The following is a 17,650-nucleotide window of genomic DNA, read 5'->3' as shown; positions in this document are numbered from 1 at the left end:
AGAGAGAGAGAGAGACAGAGAGAGAGACAGAGAGACAGAGAGAGAGAGAGAGAGAGAGAGAGAGGACAGAGAGAGAGAGAGAGAGAGACAGGAGAGAGAGAGAGAGAGAGAGACACAGAGAGAGAGAGAGAGAGAGAGAGAGAGACAGAGAGAGAGAGAGAGAGAGAGAGAGAGAAGAGAGAGACAGAGAGAAGAGACAGGGAGAGAGAGATGAGAGAGAGATAGAGAGAGCACAGAGAGAGACAGAGGTCAGCGAGAAGAGAGACAGACAAGAGAAAGACATCAGTAGAGAGCGATGAGAGAGAACAGAGAGACAGAGAGAAAGAGAGACAGACAGAGAGATGATGAGAGAGAGATGACACACAGGGATGAGAGAGAGAATACACAGGGATAGAGAGAGAGAGAACATTAGAAAAAGAAGAGATAGATAGACACAGTGAGAGAGAGAGAGAGAGAGACAGTGAGAAAGAGATTTATATACAGACATGAGAGAAGAGAAGACACAGGTAGAAAGAGAGATAGATAGATAGAGACAGACATACAGGATAAAGAGATAGAGATATATATATATACATACATGTATAAATATAGAGAGATGATATATATATATATATATAAATATATATATATATATATATATATATACACACATTTATAAATATATATATATACACATTTATAAATATATATATATATATATATATGCACACAGTAAATGTTTTACTCTTGTACAGCGTTGTTGTCCTTGTTTTAACTGCAGATCTATTTCTGTGCATGTACATGTAAGCAACAACACCACATTCTGTGTACTCACCTGTTCGTACTTTTGTTAACAATCCCAGTTGTAGAGCTGTTTTGCATTGCACCATCACCAAATAAAAATATCTGAAGCGGTAATGTTTCTACGACTGTAGCTTATTAAAACCTCTTTAGAAGGTACAGAAGTACAGTAAAAACACTGGTATGTGAATCTAGTGATAAGTCACAAATAAAATACCTGTAATGAAAAACTGCTGATATTTCAACAGCTTTCAATTATCAGATTTATTTTTTGTATTATCTTAAGATATACAAAACAAAATGTTATTCTGTAAAATAAATCTACTTGGGTGAAATAAAATAAGACAACTGAAGTATGTTGAAGAGGTTTATTCTAAAACAAAACGGCCACTGTCTTACCATATAAGCCAGGAACAGAACACAACTGTTAAAGCAGCCCTTACAGAAATCAAACTTCAGCACTGTATATATTTTAAAATTAAAAGTGACTGGGACAACTCAGAGATCAACACTTGTATATGTTCAGCTCACAGTGAAGCTGATCAAGTTACTAAAAAATAGGCAGTGCATCACAGTAACAACAAGCAGTAGAAATGTGACGTCATATTTAAAAGGCATGCGGGCCAGCAACCACATCCTTATGCCATCATAAGTGAAAACGCTGAACAGCAATTGAACGCAAGAATCGGAAGGCATACGGAAAAAAAAAGAGGAAATCTTTTCCGATTCTAAAATGGGGAAAAAAGTTTGAAGTTGCAAAAACCTTAAGGGAATAAAAGCAGTTATTCAATGCAATGTCTTTACCCTCAAGAACTGCATCAACTGGGCCATCTTCCACTGAAAGTTTACTGTACAAGCTGCTCAGATCACTGCTAAAAGTCAATGGCAACACTCAGTATTACCTTAACACAGGTGTAGCTTCTGCTACGCAACTTCGGAGAAGAAGCATGACCTATGCAGCAGCAGCGACATTTAAAACAATCTCTTTCAAATGGAAAACTGATTTATTTTTTGCTATACTGACTAAACCTTAAACAATCTAAAGGTGCACGCAGACTACAGTCATTGGGAGAAAAATTTAACTTAAAAAAGACTGGGACTAGACGGACAGTACAAGTACAAAAAACGGCTGCTGTAGGGCTGTAAAAGCAGACAGGGTGCAGGGGTTGAGGGTCTGTCTGTTAAGGAACTAATAAGTCTTCTTCACTCAGTCAGCTGCTGGCGTAGGGCTTCGATGAGGACTTGTTGAACGGGAACGACTGAAACAAAAGTAGAGAGTAGTTAGCTTGCCACAGGGGAGGATGGAAGAATGATCAGACACCAAATCCCACATTACTCAACATTTGAACCAAAGTAAACCTTTGAGAAAGTTATAGAAACTGATTACTTGTTAACGGCCTAAATACCTCTTTGTCATCTAAGACCAAGGTTCATCTCAAGAACCACAGATAATTTGTTAGTCTTCAAGTGTTATATTTGTCTAGGGAAATAAATAACTGTCCAGGGTCAAAAGCTAAATACACAATTGAACCCCACAGAAAAAAAACACCCATTTAAATAACTGAATGAGGTCATTGCAGACTCCTCTCCTGTGACTACATCAGATTGTTAACAGTTTCTGCTCCGAGGAGAAATTTAGGACTTAATCCTTCAATGACTGTTCTATACCATGAGCAGAGAAGTAACTGCATATTTGAAAGCCACAAAAAATTGTTTTATTATATAGTCTTATATAGTTTATAGTATACTTTAAACTATATTTATTTATTTAAAATAAATACTATATTGGTAAAGCAGCCTAAAATGGTAATGATGTTGCAACATGTATAGCACAAGCAGGGCTCGAACTCAAAAAACGCACCGCAGCCCCAAAGATGGAAAAAGATGGTCAGGGATGGTAAAAAATACATTTTGGGAGTCACAGGACGGAAAGTTAGACCTAGACTAAAAAAACGACGACTAAACCATGACATTAATCTCTGATGAAGTTGTCACTATAAAAATGCGTCGAACACAATTCAAAAGTGTGCAAGCACTCCATCACACACTGACATGCACACACATAGGAAAAAGATGAACCACAGCGGTCAGGCAGTTACAATGGCTTCCAGGAGCAGGTTTTTACGTCTTACGTGCGCAGTGTTTACAAATGGAAAAAACGGTTACTGACATTACTGTACAAAAACGGTTGATTCATGAATTGAATGCAGGTCAGATGAACAAATCAATGAATATGTAAAAAATGTGGGCTTATTTATAATTAAATTATTTACACCATGTTTTATTTATGCCACGCATCATTTTAAATTATGAAATATTTTTTGAATAATCATAGTCATTCTATAATAGGGACGGCCAGCATTCACTTCAGGACGGTTTAAATTGTATTTCATTACGGTTTGGGACGGTGGTGAAAAAGTTAAGTTCGAGCCCTGGGCACAAGAAGAAACACATATGACAAAGCCCCATCAGAAATATCAGCCTATTAAAATTAATCTTGCCTTCTTCTCTTGCACTCACTCAATCATCCAGGCACTCTTGCATGCAAAACACATTTGTACTCTGAGCATGCTTGTTAAAAAGGCTCAACTATAGCACTGTATAGCTATGTCACCAGTTTTCCAGATTACATCAAGCCTGTGCATTTTCTTTCACCATGAACATGAGCTTGTCAGGGGGTTTGATTTTTGGTTACCTTTGGAGACAGTGGCAGAAACAACAAGTACAGAGAAGCGAAGGATGAAAGGACTGTAGGACGGATGACTACAACTTGGAGAGACACTGCGCTGGGAGGTTCTTGAAGACTGATCTCTCGTCAGCTCTCTTTCTCTCACTTTCAGAAGCTAAGACAGAGGCCGAAGAACTCTGGTAGGTAGGGGGTCTGGTAGGAAGGTAATGGATTTAAATGATCTGTGTGGGTCAGCCCTCTGGTACATCTGAAGGCTGGCTGGCTGGCTGGGTGACTCTAGTAGAACAACTGTATTTGTGCACGGGCAGATCTCGTCTGAGCGTGTGCGTCGGTTGAACAGACGGTCACCCATTCACTGTGGGGAGGGATCGGTCGGTAGGTCGAACTCTTTCTCGCTGTCTAACACCAGATGCAGGCGAAGGCTGATCTCAGGTCAGCGCTTAGTCACCCTCCCGCAGGACGTACACACCGCCAGCTGGCAGACCCTGGGCCTGGGATCAGCTGTGGTGTCAGTGCAGTGCTCAGCTCCCACCACACGCTTTAAAGAAAATATGAAAAATAAACAAAACTGTGCTGCAAAGAAGCTCAACTTAAGTCACACCAATGGTGTGGTCTTGTCTGATAACAGCTAATATTTTTCAGGAGAGTTCTCTTGATCTAGCCAAATTCAGGATAGGGAATTTTAAGCAAAAACAAAAACATTGAAAATACTCTGACCATTTTTACTTAACACTTGTCAATCCAATAAATACAATTTACTCTCTTGCTATGTCAGTATGCAAATTAATTTCTGTAGAATCAAGCTACATCTAGGGTTGGCGAGTTTAAAGGAAAGCAAGAGTACAGAGGACATCTCACTGGTTTTAGCTGCTTATAGTCTGAACAGTTTACAGGCTTAGACCGTCTTTCATGTGTTCTCTTTTCAAGATCAAGTGAGACTGATTAGGTGCTACACTGACCTTAAATAGTTCAGAGCCATCAAGAGCTGGAAAAGAGAGCACAAGAGATAGGTCTAAACTTTCATCTACTTATACTTCCCTACACCAGACAGAGGGCCCAGGTCACTGTCCTCTACCCCTCCCCACTCCACTCCACTGCAGGCCAACAGCAGAGGGCGAAGACATGGCAGAAGATGCAGATCTCTCTCTGTGTCGAGGATGTGGTCGTCCATCTCACCGTCCAGTGGCGGTTGTTTGGTTGCAGCATGAAGCTCCCGGGTGGAAGGGGGGTCTAATTAACAGTGATTCCCTGCCTAGGATGGAGCACCTAGTTCTGGCTAATGTGAAGAACATAACTGACTCTCTTGGAACGCAAGACAGTTGAGGTCTGAACTGTGATATCTAAAATCTATAATGGTTAATCTAGACTTTACTGGAGCTTCTTTCTACATACGCCTAAAATGTCTTGGTAAAACACTGACAACTGGCATGACTAAGCACTTCAAAATGATTAAACAGCCTACACCCGGTTTCAATGAATGAGAGACATCTAGACTGAGTGTTTACCTGTTTCTTTTGTGATTGGCGGACTTAGATCGTGAGCGGGAACGGGAGACGGAGCGTCCTCTGGGCGCAGAGCGACCTCTGGGCGCAGAGCGACCTCTGGGCGCAGAGCGACCTCTGGGTGCAGAGGTGGACCGAGAGCGAGATCTGGAACGACTAGAGTAGAGAAGAGATACAGCATTTACATGCTCTACTATTGAATGATAATGCTGGAATTATGCTTCTGCAGAGATAAATACGCAAATCTTTGTAAACCTGAGCAGAGAAGGGCATTGTTTCACTTTTATTAACCTCTTACAGTGTGGGGGAATTTACCCGAAAATACCTTTTTTCTTGTTCTTGCAAAATATTGAAGAATCACTCCAAGTGCTTCTGGCACTGAGTAATAGTGGTCTGAATATACTGAATTTGAAGAAAATAAAAACAAATGGTGAAAAAGATGCCTGAAGATGGGTATAGCTGGTAGGTAAGAGCTGGAAATAACTATAATATACCCATATTCCCTGTTAGTAGTAATGACACTAAGGAAGTGACATTTTATATAATATCTTTGAGGTTTTTACTTCTGAACTTTAATATAATAAATACAATTTCGAAAAAATAAATAACATTTGTAAAAAAACAAAAAAACATTGAAGCAGCCCATCAAGATTCTCCGCATTGTATTGGCTACATGATACACCAGTCGTCGGGAGACTCGGTTGCTATTGGCTCGGTCTGTAAACAAAAGAAGAGGGCGGGCACTTCCTTATCAAGTTGACACTCATTGGCTATTGAAGGCTGTAGAGCAGGGGTCGGGAACCTTTTTGGCTGGGAGAGCCATAAAAGCCAAATATTTTTAAATGTATTTCCTTGAGAGCCATATATTTAATAATATTGAGTTTTAAGTAAATCACGTCTGAGTACTAAAAGTTTCGAGTTGCGTGAGGAAATCTGGCCGAAGCATCTCACTGTTAAACCTGCAGCTTCAGGGCCGTGTGATCACGGACATGTGTGATGCAGTGAGAGCTTTCCAAGCCGAGCTGCCTGTGGGAGACTCGGATGCAGAAGGAGACTTTAGTCACTACGTGTTTCCAAACACTGACAAACATCTCCACCGCTGTGTTCCCGACTGCGCATGAACTGCTCAGCAATCTGTTTGCAGTTGACGTGGAAACAGCACATGTGAACATCCAAATGGAGCTGATTGACCTTCAGTGTAACGACACACTCAAGGCAAAGTGTGACTCTGTGGGCGCTGCAGTTTCCAAGCTTCACCCCCGAAACGATGCCTTAATGTTGGCCCTCTCTGTGATTGAGTTTGACACCCCAGGTCTACTGCTTGCTTTGCACAGTTTCTCCTCAGCTGTTTTGTGAAGGGCAGGGCAGTCACCGGAATAAAGTTTTTACCGAGTATAAATGGAAAAATCACACACATCGATCAGCTGATTTCAAAGATTGCAACAGCTGTTTATGGTCTTTTATCGATGTGACGATCAATATATTTTACTGGAATCGATCGTTTGGACCTTTGGCAATGACACAGGAGTGTTTTATTTGGATTATTACTGATTACAGGATTATGATGAGGCTTCATAGGTGAGTTGGCTCAAAGTTATGATTTTGCTTGCTAGTTTGAGGAGCTGATTGTACCTGCTGTTGTGATCTCTAAATCTAAATAAGCTTTCTAATGAGTTATGGATTGGGTGGGCCGTCCACACGGTAAGATGTTAAATACATCAATCCACATTGGACCCGCCACGTTTTTTTTACACGTCAAGTCTATTTTTGATGCATTTAGTGAAGCCATATCTGCATGACTGCTGTTTAAATCACACAAATATCCTGCTGTATATGTGTTTTGGACTTAATAACCATTCCTACATTGATTAATCAAGGCACTAAGTCTGACTTTGAGCTTTCCCCTCACTTTTTAAATTTATTTTGGTTCAGTAAATTTCTGCCGTCAGTCTGGTGGAGATCCCGAGGAGCTGCTACAGACAGACGACTGAGAGGCAAACAGTGTGGATTGCATGACAGAACATTAACTCTCTGCTAACATCTTGCTTACAATGGGGATGACAGCAAGGTGTGTGTGTCTATATATACACCGTATAGCTTCAGTGGTGCTGACACAATGAGGATCGACTAAACAAGCCAACACACCAGCAGCAATCATTCTGTTTGTAAACATCCAACTCACCCAACAATCACGTCACCAGAACGGAAGATTTGCGATGACAACAGTGCGTTTCAGATACAAGCTGTGTAATTACGGTATGAAAACCTGCAGCCTACAGTACCTACCTTCTCACTGGAGTCCTGGACTTGGAACGTGCTGGGGAGCCAGACCTAATGTTACAGAACGAAGAGTGGATTTAAATACAGCTATGGTGGGAACGATGGCAACCCTTGAGGCACTCACTAGCAGAGTGAGGCTGAAAAATTACACACACTTAATTGATTCCTAAGGGCTGTGCTACTCATTTGTCCTGACCTCGGTCAAACTCTGCTGAACTGCATTAACACAACACTGATAAGGCGAGGGCTACATCTGTCGCACACATCGCTAAAAATATAAAGAGCACAAAAATAAATGTACTTACGTAACAGTTACTTATAGTTTAACAAGCTGCATTCTTACCGGCTCCTGCGTCTGGAATACGATGGAGATCGGCGACGACTCCTGAGAAAGTACAAGAGTCACAAAAAGGATAAACCAAAGGCTCATCCATTACAAAGTGAAACTGTTACATTTATAATTTATTAGTAGAGCTAAAAAGAACTAGGGCAGAACCGAATAGTTCGAAGCCTCATTCATAACAGTCTAATTCTAAATCAACATTTGAATGCTGCGCAGCTTTGCACGTGTATTCATCCTGTTTAAGGCCAATATGTGTGCACAGTTGCAGATAAAAATGAGGCTAAACTATTATTATCATTATACTATTTGTAGAATTAGATTCCAGTGGTGACTGCGTAGGGTTGTTTCCAACTTGTGTGATCCAGACATTTCCAATAACTCCAGAGCAAAAAAGTCTAAAAGTCCAAATTCATTTAAAAAAGTGAGGGGGGTTATCCCCAAAGTTAGCAGCAACTTTTATGTATGCATGTTTGTGTATATATTTGTATGTATATTGCCACTCTTTCTAAAGGTTGATAAATATGACAACAGATATTTGAAGCTTCATTCAAAAACCTCAATAGAAGCCCTGGATGCAAAAGAAAATTACATTCAGCAAAGCCCTTAAAACAACTGTGTGTATGTTTATGAAATCTTGTGATGTTAGTGGGGACAATAACTGTTTATAACCAGGGAAAAGCTGATTATTTTTTTGCAAACTTAATGATCAATTTGCTTCTGCAACTGTGAATGTTTCTCAGTACTTGTCCCCTTAAAAATAAACAAATACATCTGATCCAATCGGTGTGATATGTTGAGGTCAAACCAGTACATTCAGCCTCAAATGCTTCGGGTTTGATACACCAAGCACCAAAAGCCACTGTGTGTCTGTTTTGGTGTGGACGTACCGACTGTGGCTACGGCTGCGGGAGCGCGAACGATAATGTCGTCCACGGGACCTGGACCTGGAGCGAGAGCGAGAATGAGAGCGAGACCTGGAACGGAAACACAAACAAGTTCATTCACTTTTGTCGTTGAAGGTACAAGATGGCAAATGCTGTTATCATCAGAGCAGTAAATGATGAGCTTCATGCTAAGTGTCAAGTGTATCAGGCACAACCACATAATGGGACTGTATTCCTTCACCTGCTGCGACGGCCTCCTCCTCTCTTGCTAAAGCGGTAGCAGTCATAGGCATAGTGGCCCCTGTCCCCACACTGGTAACACCGATCATTGGGGTCGAACTGGCGGCGGCTGGGGCGCCCACGCCCCTTCCTGGAGAGGCCTGTTGACAGCTCCACACGAACACGGGACCCACAAAGAATCCTGAGGAGAAGAAAGGTCAGTAAGAGAGGCCAAATATGTTTTATTATCCCACAATGGTCTTCATGCTGGATGTAAGGATTAAAACCCTTGATTCAATTACACTTTCGTCTTCTTGAGTCCCCTAATATTTGCGTTTTTCTTTCTCTGTTGCAAGGCAGATGACACTGAAATATTACAGGAAAATGTTAGTACTTACTTTGCATCCATGCCTTTCACAGCATCTTCTGCATCTCTGGGATCCTCAAATTCCACAAAGGCAAACCCAGGTGGATTCCTGGCCACCCAGACGGTTCTCAGTGGGCCATAATAACTGAATGCTCGCTCCAGCTCTCCCTTGGCAGCACCATTGCCTAAGTCACCCACATACACTTTACAGTCGGTGGCCCGAGACGAACTACGGGAGGATGAATAGTGCGACATCTCTTCTCGCCTTTTGGGAAAAGGGAGAATTTTTCCAAAATTAGAGCTGAAACATTTAGACCATTGATCAAATTTCTTTTTTGACAACAATTACCATCTACCTTAATAATTATTACATTACTCTGACAACTTTAGTTACTTTTCAGATTAAAAATGCTTATACACTGAACTGAAGGGACGAGGTGTTCCTTTGTGTGTGGAGAAAATTATTATTCTTAAGCTAAATAAACTATTCAAAAAGCCCCTTGGATCAGCTGGAAAATGCAGACATGAAACTAAAAACAGGCTGTTTCCAGAGCTCATGAAAAGTTCGACTTTTAGAGACACGTGGTTCTCACAGGACAGAGACACTACAAACATGTGATGATCTTATAGAATATGACATTTTGTGTAGATTAAACTACCAACAGGTTATAAAGGAGTTCAAATTAGCACAACCTTAAACATCTACAGCAGTAACATGCAACATACACATTAATGCGAAAGTAATATGAATCCAGAAACATCACATGTAATAAACACTGACAGGGAACATTTTACTGTACAATCAATACTTTTACTTTTCACCCTTTCACTACAATGTGCGGACAATACTTACATACTTGTACTTAAGGTTGTGAATGCAGGACTTTAAGGCTAGTTGTGGTGGAGTATTTTCACACTGTGGTGGTAACTTTAGTACTGTTACTTAAGTTAAGGATCTGAATACTTGTTCCACCACTGCACCTGTGGAGGAGGGACTTTAAAACACATCTCGTCTGGTAGCTCAGCAGGTGCAATAGCGCCACACTGGTCGCCTGTTAGCGCGCCAAACACGGAACTCTGTGTAAACAAAGATCATTCACGTCCTGTTCACGCTGTGTTCACGCTGTGTTCACGCTGTGTTCAAGGCACATCAGTGCGTCAACTTCATTCACAGGGACGACTGTTTATAATATTTGAATAACCGTTTACATTAACTGGTAAATACAGAGCCGTTGGGATATTTATCAACCGGTCACTTTCATTACAAATCAGAAGTCTATTAAATTGCACTATTATGAGTATTTATGTTGAAGTTATCTGATTCTAGCTGAGGACACACTGTTGTCCACTTGAATCAAAAGATATTCGCGAAGCATATAACGTTAGCTGACCTGCTGTCAAGAGGGACAGAGAGCCATGACAAGCTCACTTACTTCAATAACAATTAAATGAAGATATACCTTTTTATAGATACCTATTCAAATTAAATACACAATATATGTTTGGTGTGGGTATTTAAGTGGTTATACCCAGAATTAGATGAAGGCCTTGTTCATAAACAATGGCGAATGCACGCGTTAGCTAACGTTACCTTCTCCCGCTGTTCCGATTATTGCTGATTCAGCTCCACGCAGGTAGAAATTCAACCGCCTCAAACGGTCGTGAGGTGGTATTTAACCAATTAAGGACTGTTTATGTAGGACGAGCCAGCTAAAAAGCCACTCTTACGTTATATTAACGAGACTTCCACATGTCTGTCTGCACAGTTGATGGGGTTAACCACCACAAACGAAATACAACCCAACGTCGTTCCCGCGTCACATCCGCATCTACGAACTGTGACACATAATGCGCACTTCCGGTAGATATTTACTAATAAAGTACAAATACCCGTAACCCGAAACATTGTATTTAAGTACACCATTTGAGTAAATATATTGAGTTGCATTCCACCACTGGAAGCACTAACACCTCATTCTTTGATGAGAATAATGTTATCAAACAATATTAATCTTTGCACCATTCAATGCAGAAGTAATCCGTGACCACTGTTTACAGACTGTCACTATAAATACCTGTATTTGTCCTACTGAAGAATGTGGGGGCTATCCCTCGTTTCCTTTTTATAGTTTGTTATTATAATTTAGCATAATGGTTCTAGGTACTAGAAGTTTTTTTGGAAAAACTTTCACTCAAGGTTCACATATATTTTTTATTATTTGTATGTAGAGCCACTACAACTCAGAAAGTGTGCAATATCCAGAAGTGTTCCTGTTTTTATAGGTCACAGCAAATACATGTTATTTTTAATTTATAATATATATTTTTATTCTTCTTCTCTTTTTTACTGTTTGGATTGTTATTTCATTGTGTTGTATTTTGTGCAATGACTATAAAGGAGTTATATTCTATTCTATTTGTAAAAGTAATTTCAGTATATATATATATAATTATATGTGTGTGTGCTTGTGTACAGCCCATGTAGACTTCCTGAGGCCCAAAGTAATTAATGTGGGTGGGCCCAATCGAGATCAAAATGAAGGCCAAATTTGAAGATGAGTGTGGTCTGAGAAAGGTCACTGGAAGTATGAGGGTAGGAAGTGGGGAAGGGGCCATTGACGCCCTTAATTTACACCCTTGGCCCGATTTGGCGTCTTGGCTTGTGTGAGCCCATCGCAGTTCATTATGTACTTGTTGCCAATTAATGTTCTATCTATTAAATAATTGACTACTACTACTAAGTAGTATCACAGAATAAGAATAATCTTCTGAACCTGAGTAAATGTAAATTAAGTCATCATAGGCTACTGCATTTAGCCTTCCCCCCAGCACCTGCAGGCCTACACAGGATAATGTACACATGAGCAATGCTCTCCTCGTGGGTCCTAATCATGATGTGTGTATGTGGTAATGTGTTTGATAGATGGATTACTGAATGGGGTCAGGGGGTCAGAGGGCTTTATATCCCAAGACTCTGATTGTTTTTTAAATTGCATGATCAAAGTAAAAACATCCCAGCCAAAAGTAGAATGTCCTGATCATTTTCTTTTTCTCCTGAAAGTTCTACTCATACCAAGTCCAATGCTCTATTTACCTAATCTTTTTAAATTGTTGTTTATTGTTTATTTATATGCAATCAGCTAACAGTGATTTAAAAAATAACTTTAATCATGATTAACCTGTGAAATGTCTAAAAGAGTGCAGCTGCTGGTACAACGAGTTGTCTCATACTCTGTCCATGTTGGGTTTGACTCATTTAGTGCAAAAATAATGACTCAGACACGTTACACCTTGAAAATAAATAAACTATATTCAAATAAGGTCAATTTCACTTAATTAAAGACCTTCATTTTCTTTCGGTAACACATTACACCTCATGCCATGTTCTCAAAAACAAGTTGTCATTTGTTGTCAAAGAATCTTTTTTCTGCATTTCATAAGAAAACTTAAACATCATCTTCAGTTAATAATTTATTACAGTATTGAATAAATGCTTATGTCTATCACATGATATTGTAGTAACTCAGTCATTATTTCCCTACTAATGTTCAGGCAGAGAGATACATTTTCATCACAGGAAAAAACTTCACAGAGAGACACATTGAAGAGCAAGACCTGCGAGGGAGCGAATGGGAGAACAAGAAGAGGGGGAACACTAACAGACACAGAAATATCGTACACCAACAAACAAAAAGAAGACCTGGGATGTTGCTGGTTGCAGACGTAGCTTTGACACAACAGAACTCTCTTTTCACAGCTTTTAAAAGGTAACAAAACAAGTAAGGAGTAGACACTGAATCCATAAATGCCGTCTGTGTGTGTGTTTCTCTTCAGTAAATCTGTATGGAGTTGTGTCTGTGTGTGCCACTTTTATTTCACAATGAGCCTCTGGTGTTTGGGATTCGAAACTGTGGGGAATTACCCCATGGGTAAAATATGCCTATCGGCGTCCATCACAGTAGACCATGCTGCTATCACACGAACACAGGGATTCAACATGCATCTGCAGAGGAACATGGAGGGGAAGCAAACACAGACGCACATTGGGGAGGGGTGGGTGAGGAGGAGAGGCTGGATGGGGGAGGCATCACATCTAGCTACAGAACAGCAAAGGCCGAAGCCAGACAGTTAGTACAGAAGTTCATGGAAACATGGAACATTGTCCGGACGTTGAAGACAGTTCTGTATTTGGTGCTGAGCCACACCTGCTGGGACAACGCTGGGTACGTAATCTGAAGCCTTCTGTACCCACTGGTGCTGATCATTCTTTACACGAAAGTTCAGCAGACCTGTGTGTGTGTGTGTGTGTGTATGTTTAGTGAGTAGACTACAGCTAGGCTACTGTTTCAACCTCACACACCACTGAGCTGCCCCACAGCCACCGTTAATATCAACAAAAAGTTCTTCTTTAGCTCATGACGCCCCGAGACTGACAATTATACAGGCAATGTTCCAAACTGTTTCTTCATGTAAACATGCTACTCACACTCAAAACTCCTACTCTGAGAGAACTGAATGAAGAAATGTATGTTGGCGGAGAGTTACAACAAACACCAGAGCAGAAAAGGATGTGTGAAAGAGCTGAGCTCTCGTCAAAGCTGCTGACAAAATAAGATGTTTTAACTGTTTTCTGTATTGCACATTGAAACCACACTCCTTGAACTAAACTCCAAACTGTCCGCCTCAAGGAACTGCGGCACAGTTTATCCATAGATAAATAATCTTCTTGTAAATAAATAAATATCTAAATAAATAATCTTATACATAAGTAACATAGACACAAATGTACTTGAATAAATTAGGTGGGATTATGTTTGGTTATGATACACTACACTGTTTGAGCAGTTCAAAGGGAATCCTCCTCGCTGTGGAAAATATATCAAACTCTAATCCACTAAATTCAGTAACGACATAATCTACACTACCAATCGTATATATATTGATACTATTCTAAACATTGTTTAGTAGTACAAAAGAATCTACCTCGGCTATATCTGCAAGGAAAAGATACAAAATCTGTTTTAGAAAGTTTAGAAAGTATAGTTAGTTAAGGGTTAACGAATCCAATCTTTTTGATATTATCGTGTGTAATTACAGATCAACAAAGCACTTATCATTTGTGGGTGAAACGTTTGTAATGCACCTGCAGCACAAAGTGCAATGTATTTAACGTGACTGACATTAAGCAGTGAATATTACAGTAATTATAACGTTGACTGCGATGTGTCCACATGATGAATCAACTCGTCCTCGTGTCGATGCAGGACTCTTGATGCTTCTAGTCTAAGATGATAGTTAACTACGTTATTATCTTACCATGATGTTGCACACTGCTCACTACATTTGCTATGACATTTCTGATCCATGCACCGACATCTCAGTTTATATCTCAATGTTGAAAGTAATAACCCTGACATGTCGGTGCGGAGATGCCACAGCAGTTTTCACTGTTCTGAACTTCTCTAGTTGATTTTACCGTCTGTTTAGCAGCCAGTAGATTCAGTAGCTTGTAAACATGCAATACTGAGCAACACATACATGCCTTGAAGGGCAGTGTTTTCTAATGCTTTTCCCACTGAAAACGGCCCATGCTATGATATTATGACTACAGAAACGGTCTTTGATTCAAACTCACAAGGACACTGCTGTCCTGTACAGATTTCCTCTTTCGGATTAGACAGCGTGGTTTGAAAAAGCGATCGTCTGCTGCTGACTGACAGACTGTAAACAAAGTCTGGAGCGCGTTAGATGTTAGACCTTAGTTTGTTAGTTAGTTATTTTAAACAGTGTGCAGACTTTCCATTGAATTAGAAAGTTATTCTTAGCATGTCTGGTACTGGTATTGTGCTCCAAGCACAGATGCAGGGACACATTACAACAATCCCTTCGCACAAGACAAGAAACCTGATGTGGTGGTTTCACCTGGATCCAGTGCAGCAGTCGTCAGCTGAACCACTTCAGACAGTTCATAGTTTTCCTCCATTCATGTATTGTACACTAATTGTTAAAAGTAAAAATACAGTATGTTTTAGTTACATCAGATAAAGTGCAGCTTTGTACAGCTGAAAGCTTGAATACTAGATTTTCACTTGAGAGTGTTCCTTAAGGCATTGTATGGGGGCCATTTTAAAGCATCAGTGTGGTGTAATCCGGCATTCTGCTTCCTAATTAAAGTGTAGATTACGATCTTGAGTCGTAGACTGAATGTTGATGATTTGAATCAGTTTTTTCAGTTTTAAACAACTTAATTGTAATTTACTGGCTTTAGAGGCACAGATGCAAAGATTAAAGATTACTCTTTAAAGTAAACTAACACTGTTAAGTCATGTTCGACAACCCATGCATGTCTGTCTGACATGTATATCTAAATGTAAAGGATCATGCCACAGTAATGGATTAGGCTGTCACTACCCGCAGTGATGACTGACTGGAGTTCAGTGTCTGCACTCAGATCTCAGTCCATCTGGATGGATTTTAATTTTACTCCAAACTGTGTTTTGTGTGTGAGTGTGTGTGTGTGTGTGAGCACATGTTTGGTCCCTCTGAGGATTAAAATGTCCTTTTTGTTCCTCTCAGACCAAACGCCTCTCCTCTCTCCTGCCTGCCTACACATACAGCTTTATACAGTAAGATTTAAAGGAGACATATTATGAAAAACTCATTTGGTCAGTGCTTGTGCACATACATCTGGGTGTCTGGAGTGCTTTACCCACAAACTGTGAAATAAGACAACCCAGTCAGTTTTTGTGGGCTGCCCCAGATTCAAAAAGCCATTCAGATTTGGCTCGCTATGTCACATGCAGGCTAATTGGAATACACCCCCCCATATAAGTATCTCCACCCACAGTTTGAGAACTACCTTTGAAAAGTGCACCATCATTTTCTTACAAGCCAATTAGAGTAGACTGGGCTTTTTTGGGAGGGGGGCTTAAAGAGACAGGCGCTAAAACGGAGCAGAGGGAGAATACAGGTATATTCAGACTGACAGTGTTTTTGGGAAATGAAAGCATGTAAACATGTTCTATTAGAATCACAAAATACAAGTATGAACCTGGAAATGAGCATAATATGTCCCCTCTAACATCACAAACCAGTTGACACACAAATGCAGGGATTTAATTGACAGGTGGATTCACTCTATTTTTGTGACTTATTGTGTGAAGATGTTCCGTGTCTGGCTCCACATGTAAATAATCCGTCAGTTTGATATACAAACCTCTGAGAAACACATCTGACTGGAACGCAGGATGCAGGGGAGGTATGGCTATTCATAAACTTTGATTAGTTTGGGCAGCTAAGACTTTAGTCTCTAATAGTTGTAATGTTTGGGATCTGTGGTGTTCCAGTCTGTGCATGGATTTGAAAAGTGTTGAATCAGAGACTTGACTGTGGTCTTTCCTTTTCTTTTCGCTGTAATTTGACTTTCTATACAGATTAGTAGCTAATAGTAGTATCTCAACCACGTCTAACTTGGTCAGTGGTAGGCATTGTCTGCCTACTGAAAACACAACACTCTATATGTACAGTACACTGGTTTTGACTATTTACAACCGCCTTCATCTACACAGTGTATTAGACAAGCATCACCACTTTATAAGAACCTCCAGTAGTAAACAAACCTAATGATATTGTTATTGTAAACATTCCACTCCTTTTTTCACACAGTGCTCCACCTCCTCAGTGAAGAAACGTGAAGCTGTACCAGTAAAGATGGTGATACGGAGGACAGGCGGGAGGGACAGGTTTTGTTGGAGGAAACAAATGTGTTGTTTCTTCAATGCAACTCAGATAATCAAAGTCCGGTGTGCACAGGTTTCTGTTCCTCTTCTCTATCAGCGCTCTGAACTCCTCCAACCCAACCGAAACCCACCTGGCTTTAAAACTAACATAATGAGACCGCTCTCCAGAGGCTGACCTGACCTTTCTTCACCTCTAAAATCTCAACTTCACAATAACTCTCTTTCTCTCTCCGTCTTCTCTCTGCTAACGTTGCTGCAGTAACCTTTTGTGCTCACATTTCTCACCCCTCACTAACACTTCCTCTCGCCCTTCATCATGCCTGTAACTGTGAGTGCTTGTGTTTGCTATGATCTGTTTACACATGCGTACATATAGTGTGTGTGTGTGTGTGTGAACATGTATCTGAAGTGTTTTAGTATCCCTGCATTAAAGACCAGGACACTTCCAGGCTGCAGTTAGCGGATGAATCTTACACTTGTTTCATGTGGAACTGTGTACGGTATGCTCTGAGTGTTAAAGTATATGTGTGTGTTGCTGTGAAATATTCTTTCAGAACGTTCTCCATCTCCTTTTTAAAAGCCGTTGATGTGGCAGTAGGCCTCCAGGCTGGAGAAGAGGATGTAGAGGAACCACAGGCCCAGGAACAGCAGGCTGGTCACCAGACGGGCGCCCCTTGGGCCGCCGAGCTCTCCGCCAATGGAGGGCCGGCGTCTGAACAGAAGCACACCCATGCAGATGAAAGCGAAGATGGTAAAGAGTGTGACGGAGAAGGCCAGCGAGCCGGGGTCCACCTTGAACTCCTTCCCCTTGATTCTCCAGTAGATGGCGGCCACCGACCACGCCACG

General features: G+C 40.7%; 2 protein-coding genes across 14 annotated transcripts in view; both read right to left on the bottom strand.

Moving 5' to 3' along the window:
• Window positions 1-1,134: 1,134 nt before the first annotated feature.
• On the bottom strand, window positions 1,135-10,914 carry srsf7a (serine and arginine rich splicing factor 7a). Of its 9 annotated transcripts, none has more exons than XR_003833261.1 (11): window positions 10,656-10,913; window positions 9,918-10,141; window positions 9,096-9,329; window positions 8,720-8,899; window positions 8,482-8,568; window positions 7,595-7,636; window positions 7,258-7,302; window positions 4,975-5,127; window positions 4,429-4,745; window positions 3,476-4,007; window positions 1,135-2,039 (listed from the first exon to the last, which is right to left on the bottom strand). XR_003833261.1 is itself a non-coding variant. In XM_029446256.1 (9 exons), coding segments are annotated over exons 2-9 (795 nt in total). In that variant the 5' UTR covers window positions 9,920-10,141; window positions 10,656-10,912; the 3' UTR covers window positions 1,135-1,987. The 9 variants fall into 9 exon arrangements, 1 of the variants encoding a protein (XP_029302116.1); XR_003833263.1 differs by having other exon boundaries at window positions 4,429-4,454; XR_003833262.1 differs by having other exon boundaries at window positions 3,476-4,454; window positions 10,656-10,914.
• Window positions 10,915-12,351: 1,437 nt separating this feature from the next.
• slc8a2b (solute carrier family 8 member 2b) overlaps window positions 12,352-17,650 on the bottom strand; it is a 155,686-nt gene continuing 150,387 nt past the window's right edge. For all 5 annotated transcript variants that reach the window (XM_029445860.1, XM_029445863.1, XM_029445862.1 and 2 more), the window contains one exon: window positions 12,352-17,650. This exon is cut by the window's right edge and continues 103 nt beyond it. In XM_029445860.1, coding sequence (XP_029301720.1) covers window positions 17,377-17,650 — 274 coding nt within the window. In that variant the 3' untranslated portion in view covers window positions 12,352-17,376.

Source organism: Cottoperca gobio, chromosome 13 (assembly GCF_900634415.1).
Source record: "Cottoperca gobio chromosome 13, fCotGob3.1, whole genome shotgun sequence".
Classification (NCBI taxonomy): Eukaryota; Metazoa; Chordata; class Actinopteri; order Perciformes; family Bovichtidae; genus Cottoperca; species Cottoperca gobio.
This window is presented reverse-complemented; position numbering and strand designations above follow the sequence as displayed.